General features: G+C 53.3%; 2 protein-coding genes across 3 annotated transcripts in view; one reads left to right on the forward strand and one right to left on the reverse strand.

Moving 5' to 3' along the window:
• Nucleotides 1–8,449, forward strand: part of IKZF3 (IKAROS family zinc finger 3) — a 32,364-nt gene extending 23,915 nt beyond the window's left edge. The window contains exons 7-8 of one of the 2 annotated variants that reach the window (XM_030508444.1): nucleotides 1,684–1,803; nucleotides 5,459–8,449. In XM_030508444.1, the coding sequence (XP_030364304.1) occupies nucleotides 1,684–1,803; nucleotides 5,459–6,162 (824 nt within the window). In that variant the 3' untranslated portion in view covers nucleotides 6,163–8,449. The remainder of the gene's footprint in view (nucleotides 1–1,683; nucleotides 1,804–5,458) is intronic. The other variant, XM_030508445.1, reaches the window with a different exon arrangement.
• Nucleotides 8,450–12,907: 4,458 nt separating this feature from the next.
• Nucleotides 12,908–15,523, reverse strand: LOC115617683 (retinol dehydrogenase 8-like). The gene is made up of 6 exons (XM_030508511.1): nucleotides 15,427–15,523; nucleotides 15,181–15,342; nucleotides 14,453–14,632; nucleotides 14,278–14,371; nucleotides 13,999–14,182; nucleotides 12,908–13,263 (listed from the first exon to the last, which is right to left on the reverse strand). The coding sequence occupies exons 1-6, from the start codon at nucleotides 15,521–15,523 to the stop codon at nucleotides 13,021–13,023; spliced, it is 960 nt and encodes a 319-aa protein (XP_030364371.1). The 3' UTR covers nucleotides 12,908–13,020.
• Nucleotides 15,524–15,525: the final 2 nt, after the last annotated feature.

Below are 15,525 nucleotides of genomic sequence, written 5' to 3' on the forward strand. Positions count from 1 at the left end.
GCATGCCCTCTGCGGGTCTGGTTATCATGTACATCATGGGGTTACAGCCTGATGAAACAGGGCTGAGGTGAACCCTGTTCTCCATTCACCCTGGGTCATACTCAGAGCAGAGTATTTGTGGCATCGAGTGCTTCTGAAGCACTTTACATGTTTAAAACGCTGAACAAACATTAACAAATGCTTCTGGCTGAGGTTTGGTGAGTCATGGTTGGTGCTGACTGCAACTCATACGGTATCACTAGCAGCACTTATAAACAGGAGTGACTTTGGCATTTCCAGGGAGATGCAGCACACGGAGCTATGGAGGAATGATGCTGCATTTTTATCACTTCCTGTACTGGGCAAATTGCAATTTAAGTCCAATACTTAATAAAAGTGCAGTTAGCAGGACTGCAGTGATACCAAAGCACTTGGATCACTTTCCTCTGGCATTGCTTCCCTCTTACACAAATGATGCTTCATATATTTAGGTGCAAAAATACAATCACACGTAGCCAGGATTCTTTCACAGTGAGAGCTGACCTTTAGTATTACCTTGGGAAAGTAAATGACCCTGCTTTGCCTTTGCTTTCCTCTACTTAGATACCGGCTCTTAAAGGCATGGGCAGGCTCTTGCAATGTGTCCAGTTTCAGCACATTTGCTCCCTGACACTGAAACTCTTCGTGCTACTTGTTAATATAAAAACACCACAACTGCTACTCGTTCTGCAGGCGAGCGGGAGCTTTCTGGGGGGAAGCCACAGCAGTTACACTCAGTATTAGTCTGGTAGTAGTGATATGAGGTGGCTGATCCACCTCAAAAGCCTGTGCAGCCTCCCTGAGGTGAGAGCAAGCAGTAATTTCCGTGAAATGGTGAGCACTGGTGAGCTCTGGTGAGCACAGCTGGAGGAGGCTCTGGAAAATGGTAAGAGCCTTAAAGCTGCCAGTGGCCCTGTGTCAACGGAGTGATTGTAGGGTATATTTTCCTAAAACTGGAAGTTCTGGAGGTTGTGATGAGCTTTAAAGCACCTCATGCTTAGGAGCATGCCAGGGAGCAACATTCTGAGGGAGTTTAGGGCAAAAAAAGAAGTGATAAAGACACCTGGGGAAAAATGAGCTGGAAGTGACTATTGAAAGGTTTTGTTATTTTGATTTGAATGGAGCATTGCTATATTTCATGCCAGTTTCTTAGTGGTTAGTGAAGACCTCTATGTGTGAGTGATACCTAAAGCAGTGTGGCAAGAGGACTGAATGTCTTCTACTGCAGCCTTGGAGCATGGTGGCAGTCTGCAGGTGTCCCGGTCTTACTCAGAATAGAAAAGACAAGCTAGCAGAGGTTGTATCTCCAGCTACACTTTGTAACCAACCCTTCCAGCCAGTTGATTTTGCACTTCCTCTTGCTAATGAAGATACTGGGTCTTATGGTTTCTGCTCCCCTTGCATGAGCTCAGGACTGCAAGATCCGTGTCTGTTGCTGCGCTTGGTTCCACTGACCGCAACTGGTGCCCAAGACGCAAAGAGCAAGAACGGCAGAAGCAGCAAAACAAGCTGACATCAGATCTCCAGTTTCCTCCCAGTTAGTGTGGCAACCTCCGGACATTAAACCATTCATCTCTTCCTTTATTATTTTAATTTCTTTTTTTTTTTTTCTTCTTTTTCACCTACTTCTTGTTTTTTCTTGTCTTCCTTGTCACATTTCGGAAGTAGCGAGCGTGGAGGGAAGGCACATCAAGGCAGAGATGGGGACTGAAAGAGCCCTTGTGCTGGACAGGCTAGCGAGCAACGTGGCAAAGAGAAAAAGCTCAATGCCTCAGAAATTTATTGGTAAGAACAAAAAACCTTTTCATGTGCAACAGTTAAATGCGTGCGAGCCGGTAACTTCTAGTACAATGCCTCTGCTTCTTTTAAACAGCCTGCTCGAGTTTATAACCTAAGCTAATACAAAAGAATATAAATAAAGTAACTTGGCTGATTCTGATGTGGTTTTAGTGATTTGTTGTAGGGGTTTGATTAAAATACGAAGAATATGTTCTTTTAGATACTTAAAGTGGATGGAAGCTACTGCTATGCTGTGTGTCTGTCTGTGTAGGCATTTATATATCCATTTGATGAGCTTCCATGTGCTGTTTTCTGTACCTGTGCATTTGAAATGTTCTCTGCTAGGTTCTTCCCAGGAAAAGAACAGGAAGGCTCCATGCTGTTAGGAGCAGAGTGCTCTGTCTAGTCAGCAGGAGCTGAAGATACTTGCAGGATGCATGTATGGAATAAGGCCTAAAGACAGAAAAGTGTTGGATTTCTGTTAGTCATCCTGCTGCTGAATTTGAATATGATTCAAAAAATATCAAATCTTTTCTTGTGGTAATTTAAGCAACAAGATGTTTCCATAGCATTTTCTTTGCATTTAATTGTCTATGATCAGAGTTTTGCATGCTGGGGATCTCGAATACTAGTTTGGCAGGTTCTGTGCTCCAGTGAACGTCTGATCCTCTTGGCTAGTCTGCTTTCATTAACTTGCCTTTTAAGAAAGTAAAATGCAACTCTTGTGTCCTGAGCAAAGACCTGGCTTAGTCAGCAGTTATAGGAGACTAGTACTAGTAATGCCTTGTTTATGTTCTGTTTGGGTATATAAGGTACTGAGAGATGCTGCTTCTTACTATGAACTTTATGGTTGGTGCAGGGGCCTGAGCAGTGGCTGGTGGTCACACACATGACCGGGGAGGGGAGAAGCGTGGGGCTGAGCACACAGGCAGGGATCAGACCCACTTGGCAAGGCATGTGCTGAGGACCTGGCCAGAAGGCCTGGGGCTAAGGTCCAAGCCTAGGTATAGGTATGCTGCTGAATCCATAGAGACATAAACCCATCGTGGTTTCTGAAGGTAATATAGCTCCGGGTGGATTTGGTGGGTAGCACTGCACTTTCGTGTATGAAAACTTCTAGGTTTTATTCAGATATCTTAGTATGGCTTTAAAAAAGTCACCTCTTCACACAGGAGTGAAGTAATACTCCATGTGAGTGCCTTTGGGTACTTCATACTGAAACTGTTGACTGTGTGACTTAGACCTTACATGTCCTGCTGTGATTCAAAAAGTAATGTTAATGCAAATGGGTTTGAAAAGCTTTAGCTTCCTTTTTCTTAGCACGGAGACCAGCTTCACCCTACCTTGGTCTACAATTGCTACCATTTCAATCTTGATGTACTTTATTAATCATACACTCAGAATACACTTCAAGTGAAGCGTGTTTCTGGTTTGTTTTATCAGTTTACCAGTTACCATATGGAACAGATCCTTTTCTGATTTGTGATGGAGCTCAGTAACGTGCTGGGGTGATGGCATGAACTGATGCTGCATTATGGGGAGGGGGTTTGTGGAGAAGTTGGAGGACCCAGGAACAAAATAGCTGATTGCTGAAACTTAAAGTGATTTTTCTGAACCTGTGGGTTTCTTGTTAAGTTACATGTGAAAAAATTACTTAGTCCCTTTTATCCCTGGGAAGTGTATTTGCAAGAGGGGTCTGTCTGACCTTGGTGTGACTCCTGTGACTGTCTGAACTGCTCATGTGGGAGTGCAGATCTAACAGGACAGCTTTGGGATTTCTTGGGAAACAGCATTGTTGGAATGGCTGCTGATTTTTCATGTTGTCAGGAAGGAGGGATAGGGATGTGTACTAACAAGGCATCTTTGTTAGGCTCTGTTCTGTGAATGAAGTCCATTGATCAGGAAATAAAACTCACTGTATTATTATTTGAGGGCTCTACAGAGGTTCATACAAGCACCAGGAGTTTTGCCCATTTTATTTTTCACATTTTCATCTGCAGGAGCTACCTCGTGTGCATAATAAGTCTCAAATAAGGACACAGATCAGCAAACCATCTACTTGACTCTTAACCTCTGCACTAAGCCCCTCTCCAAAGCTTTCTCCCACCAAGATTTTGTGCTCAGCTTTTCCCTTAGTTCTGAGGGAACAAGGATTTAAATGGAAGTTTATGGCTTTGTGATTCCTGTTTTGCTGTGGATATCTGTTTTGCATGTGTATGGAGCAAAGTGCAAACCTTGGCTTTTTGTACTTCCTGGTTTGATTAATGAACAGATACTTATAAAGAAAACAACCCAGCAGAACAGCTCGATACCTGCTGGTGGTTTCACTGCTCTCTAGAACACTCATGGTTCTCTCTTCAGTTGGTGCAAGTCAAAGTAACTGCTGCAGTCAAGGCGTTTCTGCAGTGTGCACCAGCTGAGCATCTCAGCCTACAGACTTCTATTTCTTCCTTTTAAAAACAAGTTCTCCCAGACACCAAGAGTAAAAATCTATTTCTGATAGTGGTAGAAGTGTTAGGGCAGTTCCAACACAGTTCCACACACCACTGTCCCCTGGTGTGTGAAGCCTCATGAGAAATGGCTGCTTTGGTTAGCAGGGTGGCAGGAAGCAGGTTCACTCCCTGTTCCCAGTGTCCACACCTCACCAGGCTGCACAATCGACGTGGTTTAGAGTAAGTGAAGAGCCACTGAGCAACCAGCACATGAGAACATGTCCCACCGTATGGCTCATGTGTGGATGTTGAAGGGGAAAGCTTTAGCATTGCACTGAGACAAGCAAAAAGAGGAAAGATGTTCTGCTAACTAGTGGCTGCTTGGCCAGTGAACACTGGAGAACCAAGTCTGCATCTGATGTGTTGTTGCCTTTTGAAGGCGTGCAGCACCACAGCATATTAATGTGATTGTGTCAGAAGAGCTTTTGGGTATTTGCATTTCATTTGGTACAACCTTGAATCAAAGGTAGATGGAATGGGCTGTTGTGGGGACTTTAAAAAGCCACCAGGATAGTGGGATAACAACACGTGAGAGCCTCAGGCTTCACATGTTGTATTTTTTGTCTCTTATGACAGTGAACCCCAAATTCACAGGGAGTCCCAAATGTCTATTTTCACTTTTGTTGCCTTTTTGTTCACATCTTTCACTGTCTTGGAGCTGAGTTTGACTCATACAAACATGCTCTATGGTCTGGTTTCCTCCTGTGTGAAGTCCTGGTGAGGGCTGGAAGCAGTTACACACTTGTGGTTCACTCACCTTTTTGAGTGTTTTATAAGAGAAACGTGAGCTCCTGGTTTTCTGCCTCTGCAGTGAAACCTCATGAGTTTCATATCCATTGAGTCATGGTGTTGACAGGTCACTGATAAACATCTGCAGTATCCGAGTTACCGTAACTCAAAGATTGGTGGATCTGATGTTTCCAAGTCAGTAACCATCCTCACCTCCTCCTTTATGAGGTTTATTTTGCTTCCAAGCCTGAGCTTTAAAAACTGAACAAAACCCAACCCTTGCCCCCAAAAGCTACTTGGGTGTGTGAAGAGCCTCTTTCAGCAGAGAACATTTCATGCCTCTTTACTTTCCAGAGACTGCTGCCATTTAAAACAGACCTCATGGAATCAAAATGCTTGTTTACCCACCCAGGTGACTTCATGTCTCTCTTCTCTTACAGGTGAGAAACGTCACAATTTTGATGTTAATTATAATTCAAGTTTCATGTACGAAAAGGAAAGCGACATGATGCAAGGACGTATGATGGACCAAGCCATAAACAATGCCATCACCTACCTGGGGGCTGAAGCCTTGCGCCCTCTTGTGCAGACACCACCAGCTCCCACCGCCGAGATGGTCCCTGTCATCAGCAGCCTGTACCCCATCGCGCTGACCCGCACTGAGGTGCCCAATGGCATCTCGCAGGATGCTGAGAAGAGCCACCCCCACCTAAGGGACAAAAGCTTGTCTTCAGACAGAGGCCTCTCCCCCAACAACAGCGGCCAAGACTCCACAGACACTGACAGCAACCACGAGGAGCGGCAGAATCCCACCTTCCACCCAAGCCAGATGCTCCCCGCTCAGGCCCGCAACGGCCTCCAGCCCTTGAAGGACTTCCCAAGGCCATACGACATCATCAAGCCGCCCGCCATATGCCCACGAGATGCCTTCAAGGTCATCAACAAGGAAGGGGAAGCCATCGGGGTGTACCGGTGTGACCACTGCCATGTCCTCTTTTTGGATTACGTGATGTTCACCATCCACATGGGCTGCCACGGCTTCCGTGACCCCTTCGAGTGCAACGTCTGCGGGTACCGGAGCCACGACCGCTACGAGTTCTCCTCGCACATAGCACGAGGAGAGCACCGGGTAGTGCTCAAGTAAAAGGACCCATTTCCCAAGGTCAGAGGGGAGGCTCGTTGGGTTTTCATTAGCAGAAAGAAATTTCTTGAGTATATTTTTCTATGCCAGTTTTTAAATGAGTGTCACGGGGCAGGTGACACCTTTTTACAACGTTCCTTTCCAAACCAGTCAGTGTTCTGTAGCATCTCTGCCTTGCTGCTGTGCTGGATGGGACTGAGGAAATCCCAAGAGCAGAGACCAGTTTTTAGGTGAAGTTTATTTTTGTGCAAATTAAGAGCCATTTAAAATGGGTTTATTTTTTTAACGTGCATTTGTGTTTCCTAATGTGTGCTTTAACTCAGCTCAAAAGGCTTTCATGCCCTGCTGATGCGGGTCAGATGTGTAGGAGCAGGAATATAGGAGGAGCTTTGTTTTAGCTGTTACAATCCCGATGGGCTTCAAATGGCTCATCACTGAAACAAGGAAAACACACTGGGAGGGATTATTAATTCCTCTTCAAAGGTTTTCCCCTAAGTTTTAAAGAGCATGTGGCCCCACCACACTTTCATTTTTCTTCCCCTTCTGTTCACCTGCTTTAAAGTCACTCCCACATGTGTCTTAGTAAGAGCAAAGTGAGACATGAGACCTGGGTTGGGGGTTTTTAACAGCATGCCTTTTTGGGATACCCAGTGAGATCACTGTTTGGCTCATCCAGGCAGTCTGGGGGAAATCCTGACTTTCAGTGATGGCAAGTCCTCCTTTCCAATGGGTGCCAAGAACGAGGAGGACACTGTGTTAGGGGGGACATCCTGAAATTCTCTTTCCTAGTGGGTCCCAAGGACGAGGAGGCAGCGTTGGGCTCGCGGCGGAGTCGCCGGCGCCGTGAGAACCTGCACAGGGGTGTGTGGGAGCCGCCAGCTCCGTCTGCTCTTACGTGGGGATGTCCCTCGGTGTGAAATGTGCTGTTTTGCAAAATGACTATTTACCATGACTTTGAAGCCGGGTTTTAAAATAGCTCTTTTAATCTAATCACTGCTCTGCAGCTGTATTATTACTCACTGCGCTGGAGATAGGAATTTGATAACAGTTTTGCTGAGTGAATGTTTGTTCTTTGCAAAGTATTTTTGTATAGCATGGAGCCAGGTGTGTTCTGGTGGACTTTCTGCGTTGTATGGCGTGATAGCTACAGCGCTTCTGTACTTCTGCAGTGTTGCTGTGCCAATATCGCTGGTGACCCGTGAGGGAAGGTCGGGTGCAGAGACCTGAGTGGAGTGCCGAGGGTCGAGAACTACTGAATTTCCTTCCTCCCTCTGTCCTGGGCTCACTCTTTGGGCTCAAATACTTTCTCCCTTCCTGAATTTTAAGGTACAAAAAAAGAGAATTATATTCATTTTTCCCAAGAAGGGTAGGTCTAAAGAAGGATTCATGAGTCTGCAGAGTGCCTGGCTGCCCAAAGTGCCACAGAAGAGCTAGATCCTAGATCCAACTTGTTGCTGGGGGTGAGGAGAACTGGTTTGTACCCTGTGTGCTGTTACATGTGTAGTTATAAAATAGGTTTAGGATCTTTTTCCAGTGACCAGTTTCCCATCGTGAGGCACATAAAGTGAGCGGGTGGATGTTGGCTCTTCCCAGTGTCATGGCATGACAAAGATCCTTCTGCAAGCGAGGCTGCAGTTCCACCACAGTCATCCAAGGACCAACATCAGGCAGCAGCCTGGATTTGGGAAGCATTCGGCCAGTCCCCGCTTCACCTGGTGTAAATCCTTCCACAACTCCATCCCTCCTGCTGCGTTCTTGGGGAAGCTGAGCTACACGCATGCTGTGGCTGATGACAACACTCCTCGTGGTTTGACAGACATGGATAAGGTCACCCACCGTGAAACATCACTTGTCCTTTGCACAGGAAGCTCCTCACAGCACCGAATGTGCCACACAGCACCGCGGCTGATTCCTCACAGCGCTGCCCAATCCTTGAAATCCCCCTTCAGATGAACTCTGCCACTTCCCTTCCAGCCGGGCAGGGCTTTGGCCACCTCCCTTTGCTCCCCAGCTAAGGTGAGCCATCTCCATCCACCACGGTGCCACTAGCAGCTCTGAGCACTGCTGCCAGGTTGGGAGAGGAAGGAGGGAGGTTTCCGCAGCGTCTGGCCCGCGCAGCACCGTTTCCCCACCACTGCTCGGGCAGAGCTGCGACTTCCAGGTGGGCTGAACCAAAAGCCGTTCCCGGCGCTGCCTGGAGCCTCATTCCAGCTCTGCTGTTGAGCAATCCTGGTGTGGAATTTCAACCCCGTCATTCATTAAAATCTATCTCTGTGTTTTTATGAGTTTAGCTGCTGTGTGGTGCTCGCTGCGCCTGCCTGAGCCGTGTCCCTGGAGCAGGAGTCACTGGCGCCGTGCTGGGATCAGCCCCTCCATGTGCTTCCCTCTGCATTGGGGACCCCACCAGTGTGGTAAACCCCATCCCACCACGCTGCCCCATGAGCTGAGCACCCTCCCTCATGTCTAAGCACTGATGAAGGGCATAGGGAAGCCCATTGAGCCGTGCCCATCCATCAAAGGGCTCTGCTTCATCCCGGGCAGGGATCTGAGCTCCGAGGAGCTTTGCAAATCACCTCATCTGGGAAAGCAGAGGGATAAAAAGCACCAGTGTTTGTTGTGAGCCTGGTTTGTGCTGCTCCTGCTTTGGTTACTTTGGTACAAAGCAAATTTTGGTGTGGATGGTTCTCTTTGACCGCTGCTTGGTCTTGTCTCACTTGGTTTCTTTATTTACTGGTGAATTAGAGCCCAACAGTGGGAACACAGAGGCAGCTCAGGAAAGTGGCTTTTAGCACTAAGAAACCAGCCTCTGGGGCTTCAGAGTGGATTGAAGTTCTTTAAAACTTCAATAAACTCTCGTGTACATCATAGTTACAGGCACAAAAGGCAGCTTGGACAGGGCTTGGAGCAACCTGCTCTAGTGGAAGGTGTCCCTGCCTGTGGCAGGGGGTTGGAACTGGATGAGCTTTAAGGTCTCTTCCAACCCAAAGCATTGTGTGATTCTATGAAAGCAGAGGTGATGGCAGTGCTCAGAGCTGGAAAATGAATGGAAAATGCTGGCACATAAGGAGGGAAATCTCCTGCCCTTCTCTGATCAAGGGCTGCTGCTGGCTTCCCTTGTCTCCCCAGCTAGCCCAGGACAAGCGTTTGAGGGAGGGAATGGCCCAAATTCGCCCCGGCAGAGCAGAAGTTCTGCGTCCAGCTTGGGGCAACAGCACAAGAGGGACGTGGAGTGCTGGAGCGAGGCCAGAGGAGGCCCCGGAGCTGCTGCGAGGGCTGGAGCAGCTCTGCTCTGGAGCCAGGCTGAGAGAGCTGGGCTGGGGCAGCCTGGAGAAGAGAAGGCTCCTGAAGGGGAGACCTTAGAGCAGCTCCAGTGCCTAAAGGGGCTACAGGAAGCAATTCCCACGGGATGCCCTGAGTGCCTGCCCCACTCCCAGCCTCAGGACACGCTCCTTGTGCCATGATGTGCCACAGAGCTCCATCCTGCACCCCTGGGTGTCACAGTCCCCTGTGACCTGCCCAGGGCCGGGGCTGAGGGGTGAAGGCAGCTCCTGGCCCCACGTGCCTGGACCTGCTCCAGAGTGGGCTCAGCTTTGCTGCGGGGTAATGCTGGAGCCAGACGGAAACATCCCGGCTCCCACCAACCCTCCCACAGCCCTTTCTTAGCACCTCTTCTGGCAGGGTGACGTTGTCCACACTTATTGCACGCTCTCCTGCCACCACAAGAAGCTGGACAGGCTTGAAAAACAGAAAAGGGAAAAAGCAGCAAGTCAGAGGATCCTTGTTGCCTTTTACCTTCACATCCTTCCTTGCCTGGGCGAAACACAAGCACCAACAGTTATTTCCCCTGCGCTGCGCTGCTGCCCCAGCCTGGCTTTTCCCTGAAGAAGAGCTGGTTTGATGCCAACACCCCCCCCCCCCAGCTTTCTTAAACCTGGAACCAAACGCCTTTAAAGCCCCAGCTTTATGAAAACGTTGGTGTTATGACAGGGAGATCCTTATCTGCTGATACGCTGTAATGAGGATAGAGCAGAGAGGAACCCGTTTCCCCCGTCGTGTCGAAACATGCTTTGTACCACACACCAAACGCTCCTGTCAGACTCCGCCGGGTGCTGAGCTGCATCCCTGGAGCATCCCATCCAGCTCCTGCTGCCACCTCGGGAGCGGTCCAGAGCCCGAAGACTGGCAGCGCCGGGAGGGGAGAGCGGGAGAGGGAGGATTTGAGTCACCACCAACACCTCCTCCTCCTCCGTGTCCTGACGCTCCAGCCTGAGTCACACTCCCCAGCGCCGGCCTGGCGAGGAGCCACCTCCATTCTGCACCCTCGGCAGGGGCCGGGATCCTCTGATCCCAAACCAGAGGCACGGGAACACCTCTGTGCTTCCCCTGGGAGCTGAGTGACAGTGGGAGGGGAAAGGGAGGGATAGAAGAGGATGGGACGGGAAAGGAATGAGAAGTGGTGGGATGGGAGGGGATCTGATGGGATGAGAAGGGATAGGAGGGGATGGGAAGGGATGGGGAAGGGATGGGATGGAATAGGATGGGGGTAAGAGGGAATGAGAAAGGATGGGATGGGATGGGATGGGTGGGGAGGGTGGGAATGGGAGCCTCAGACATGCCCCCCTTGCAGAACCACGTGCCCAACACTGGCACCACCAAGGAGGGGATTCGCAGCCCCGGGGCACCCTGCGGGTTGTGCAGCAGGGACAGGGCTGGGCTGTCACCGCGTCACCACACCGGGGGCAGCAGGTTCGTGTCACGCCTGGTGCTCCCCTCGCTGGGCCAGGAGGGAAGTGGAGCCCCCGGGGAGCCGCGTGCTCCGGCGCCATTCCCTCCATGGGCTATATCTGGCTCCACATTTGCATCGCAGCGAAGCGGCACATCTGGGCAGCGACACAAGTGTCACACGCAGCCTCGCCAGGGACAGGAAAGTCCCAGCAGATGATTGTTTGTAGAAAAACCAGCTTCAGCCCCTCAGGCAGAGCCTTCACCCCAGCAGGGCTGCACCCCTGGGCGGGATGGGGATCATGAAATCATGGAATGGTTTGTGTTAGAAGGGACCTTAAAGCTCATCCAGTTCCAACCCCCTGCCATGGGCAGGGACACCTTCCACTAGAGCAGGTTGCTCCAAGCCCCATCCAACCTGCCCTGGCTGATGCTCCTGGGCTCTGCAGTGGTGCTCCATGACCAGGGAGGATGCTCCTCAGCCATAAGCACGGCCCTGGTGCCTCCCACCGATGCAGGAGCCCCTTTCCCAGTTCCCTTTTCCTCCCTGCTTTTCCCACCGCAGGCTGTGAGCGGAGCCGAGGCTATCGCAGGAATGTTGGGAAGGATCCTGCTCCCTCCCCCCTGCCCCCAGCACAGCCCCATTGCTGCTTCCCTGCATGCTGGGGGGACACTGTGGGGCTGGAGGTGTGTGGGGGGCGGTCCTGCCCTCCCTTAGCCCCATTTCCCACGGCTGTGGCTGTGTGCTGGGGGACGGCTGAGCCGCACTTGGGGCCCCCCCAGCTTGTTGCTGCCGGGGGCTGGGTGCAGCCCCCCCGGAGTGGAGAAAGTTAGTCAAATCTGCAGAAACCACAGAGGGGGAGGTTGTGCCTCTGCCACCGCTTTGGTGTCACCCGGCACATCCCGCAGGTGCTGCGCCATTGCCATAGCCCCAGCGCCGCTGTGCCAGGAGCTCGTGTGAGAAGGGGGGGATCATGCAAAAGCGGGTCCTCTCTCCACCACCTCCACCCATCCTGTCCCCAGATGGGCCACGTGCGTGGCACGGGCTGGTGCACGGCGCTGCAGCCTTCATCCAGCCCATTGCATGTGGGGCCTGGTGAGGGTTGAGGGGCTGCACCCACATCACACGTGCAGCCACCCTCCATCCTGGGCATGGAGGAGCACTGGGAAGAGCGGTGGGAACTGGGATGGATTCTGAGGAGCGGGGGTGAACCGTGTGGTTTCCCCCTGCTCTCACCTCCTGGGTGCAGTCACACCAGCACCCACACACCGGCACCCTGCAGGGGACCCCCCCGGCAAGCGCTGGGGCGCCCTGACACGTCTGCTCCTGGTGCTGCACCCACTGTGCACCCAGCACCGCTGCACCATGCAACCCACACCCGCTGTGCTGCATGTGGGGACGGGGCTGTGCCCCTCCTATCCCCATCGCCAGCCCATCCCCATCCCATTCCCGTCCTCATCCCTTTTCCGTCCTATCTGCATCCCATCCCCACCTCCATCCCCATTCTCATTCCATCTCCTTCTCATTCCCATCCCTTATTCCCATTCCCATCCGCATTCCCTATCCCCAGCTTCTTCCTATCCCATCCCTATGTGCATCCCATCTAATCCCCATTCCCTTTCTGTCCTATCTGCACACATCCCATCCTGATCTCTGCCTCCATCCTGCAGCCCCTCTGTACCCACTATTCACCCTCTATGCACCTTGAACACACCACACACCCTCTGCACCCTGCTCCTGCCCCTGCACCCATTTCCCTGCAGCCTCAGTGCTGTGGGGCTCGGTGCTGACGGGGGGTGACACCAGAGCCCCCCACCACGGGGCATTGGCAATCCCACAGCAGTATCCATGCGGATGGAGGATGCAGCCATCTCTGGTGTTCCGGGGTCAGGACCAACCAAAGAGCCTCGGGGTGCCATGTACCCAAGGATGTGGGGTGCTGCATGCCCCGGGGAGCGGGGGGCAGGCAGGGGGACCTTCCCAGCACTGTCACAGCCGCTGCACTCTGCTGCTCACCGACGCTGCTTAAAAACACCACTCCCGGGTTTAATGCGGCGCTATTTCGGGCTGGGAGCAGGAAGTGAAACCCCACACAGGTCCTGGCCCCCCGTTTCCGAGCTGCTCCCTGGTGCCCGGGTCTATCTGAAGCCCAGGAGCCGGGCGCCCTCCTTCACCTTGCGGACGTTCCAGCGGAGCAGGCGGATGGCGCGGAGGCCGAGCCGCAGCACCGCGTCGTCGTGCTTGAACACCAGCTGGTAGAAGGCGCCGGTGATGAGGGTACCACCGGGGTCGGCGTGTTTCAGCGCGGCCATCGGCGTGAACGCCACGTTGGTCCGGTGCCGGAAGGGCGGCCGCAGCGCCACGATCACCCGCAGCGTGTGCTGCGCGTGGGGACGGGGCTGTGCCCAGCCTGTCCCCATCGCCACACACCTCCATCCCCATCCCATCCTCATCCCCTTGCCATCCCATCTCCATCCCTGTTCCAATTCCGTCTCCTTCTCATTCCCATCCTATCTCCATCCCCAGCTTCTTCCCATCCTATCCGTATGTCCATCCCATCTCATCCCACTCCATCCCATTCCCATTCTCATCCTCATCCCCTTTCCACCTTATCTGCACCACATCCCAATCCACTTCCATCCACAACCCCATTCTGATCCCATTCTATCCCCATTCCCATTTCCATTCCCCTTCCCATTCCCATTCCATTCCCATCCCCATCCCCTTTCCATCTTTTTCCCACCCATTTCCATTCCCATTCCATTCCCATCCCCATTCCATGCACCACATTCCCATCTCAAATCCCATTCTGATCCCATACCATCCCCATCCCTATTTCCATTCCCATTCCCATTTCCCTTCCAATTCCTACCCTATCTCCATCCCCAGCCACTTCCAATCCTATCCCTATCTCCATCACCTTCCCCTCCCCATTCCCTCCCCATCCCATCTCATCCCAGCCCTGTCCCCAGCTGGGCTCAGCCCCATCAGGATGGATCTCAGGAGGAAGGAGCTGTTGGGGTGGGACCCCAGCCCTGCTGCTCCTCGTTAGGGCTAATTGAGGCCCCTCTAAACAGCCCAGGGTGGGAAGGGGACAGCCCTTGCTCCTTGGTCACCTCTGCGATGTCCTCGGGGGTCTGTCCCAGGCTGGCAAAGACATCCCTGGAGTTCCTCAGGTAGAGCTGGGTGAAGATCTCGGCCGTCTCGGGGTCGGTCTGTGAGTAGTCGGCGCGTTCGGCTTCTTCGTACAGCTTCGTCTCGAACTCCGTCGTCACCGGCCCCGGCTCGACGAGGCTGATCCTGCCCAGGGACGGGGCACTGGGGACCCCGGTACCCCCAAACCCTCCCCTGCCCCGGGGGGGGGGCACCGGGGCCGCCAGCCCCCCCACACTCACGCCACGTTGAAGCGCCGCGCCTGCACCACCAGGCTCTCACAGAAACCCTCCACCGCGAACTTGGAGGCTGCGTAGATGTCATTGAAGACGATGCCTGGATGGGGTTAAGGGTCCTGGTCAGGGGTTGGGGGGGGTTTAGTCCCATTGGGGTGCCCCGTTCCCCCGCCAGCTTTACCCTGCAGGCCCATGATGCTGCTGATGACCACGATGTGCCCCCCGCGGCGCCGCTTCATGTCGGGCAGCACCTCCTTGACCAGGCGGACGAGGCCGAAGAAGTTGGTGTCCATGAGGCTCTGCATGGCCGCCAGGCTCTGGCACTCCAGAGGACCCACCATGCCCACCCCGGCGTTGCTGACTGGGGGCACGGGACATCGCTGGGGCATCCCTTGTGCAGGGGGGTCCTGTGCCCTCTGCTCGGAGGGTCCCCAGTGCCCAGAGTGTCTCCAGTATGGGATGCCCTGGGTTTAGGGGGTCCCTGGTACACAGGGTGTCCCCAGTGCACTGAGGGTCCTGGTGCAGGATGTCCCTGGCATGGGGGGTCCCTGACATGGAGCATCCCCACCACTGGGTGCACAAAGGGTCCCCAGCATGGGACGTGCTTGGCACGGACATTCCCAGGGCACTGGGGGGCCCTAGCGCTGGGTGTCGCCAAAGCATAGAGGGTCCCTAGTGCAGGATTGGCCCCAGAATGGGGGTCCCTGGTGCATGGGGTCAGGGTTTTACTGCTGCAGGATGTCCCTGGCATGGGGAGTCCCTGACATAGAGGGTCCCTGACATTGGGGAGTCCCTGACATAGAGGGTCCCCAACATGGGACTTGCTTGGCATGGACAGTCCCCAGGGCATGGGGTGTCCCCAGCACAGGGCACAGGGTGATGCGGTGGCAGGGGTGTCCCGGGGCTCACCCAGGACATCGATGTGCCTCCCGGGAATGCTGTCGACGCAGGCACGGATGGAGCCTTCATCACACACATCCAACTGCTTGATGTGCAGCATGGTGCCCAGCACCAGCCCCGCGGCAGCCACCAGCGCCGCGCTCCTGCCCGTGTCCCGCATGGTGGCGATGACTGCGGCAGAGGCGGCTCAGCCCCGCGCTGAATGGGGGGTCCTGGGGGGGAAATGGGGGGGATCCCCCTCCGCACCCCGCTCACCTCGGAAGCGGCGCTGCTTGTCCCGCGCCAGCCGCGCCGCCAGCGCCAGCCCGATGCCAGAGGAGCAGCCGGTGATCAGCACCGTCTTGGGAGCCATGG

This window comes from Strigops habroptila, chromosome 19, assembly GCF_004027225.2.
Source record: "Strigops habroptila isolate Jane chromosome 19, bStrHab1.2.pri, whole genome shotgun sequence".
Lineage (NCBI taxonomy): Eukaryota > Metazoa > Chordata > Aves > Psittaciformes > Psittacidae > Strigops > Strigops habroptila.

Bases quoted from the DNA above. Each gene is read 5' to 3' on its own strand.
- LOC115617683 (XM_030508511.1), bottom strand. From the start codon at position 15,523: ATGGCTCCCAAGACGGTGCTGATCACCGGCTGCTCCTCTGGCATCGGG. The intron at 15,343-15,426 runs GTGAGCGGGGTG...CCTCTGCCGCAG, and splicing joins CAAGCAGCGCCGCTTCCGAG to TCATCGCCACCATGCGGGAC. The intron at 14,633-15,180 runs GTGAGCCCCGGG...CCGTGCCCCCAG, and splicing joins GAGGCACATCGATGTCCTGG to TCAGCAACGCCGGGGTGGGC.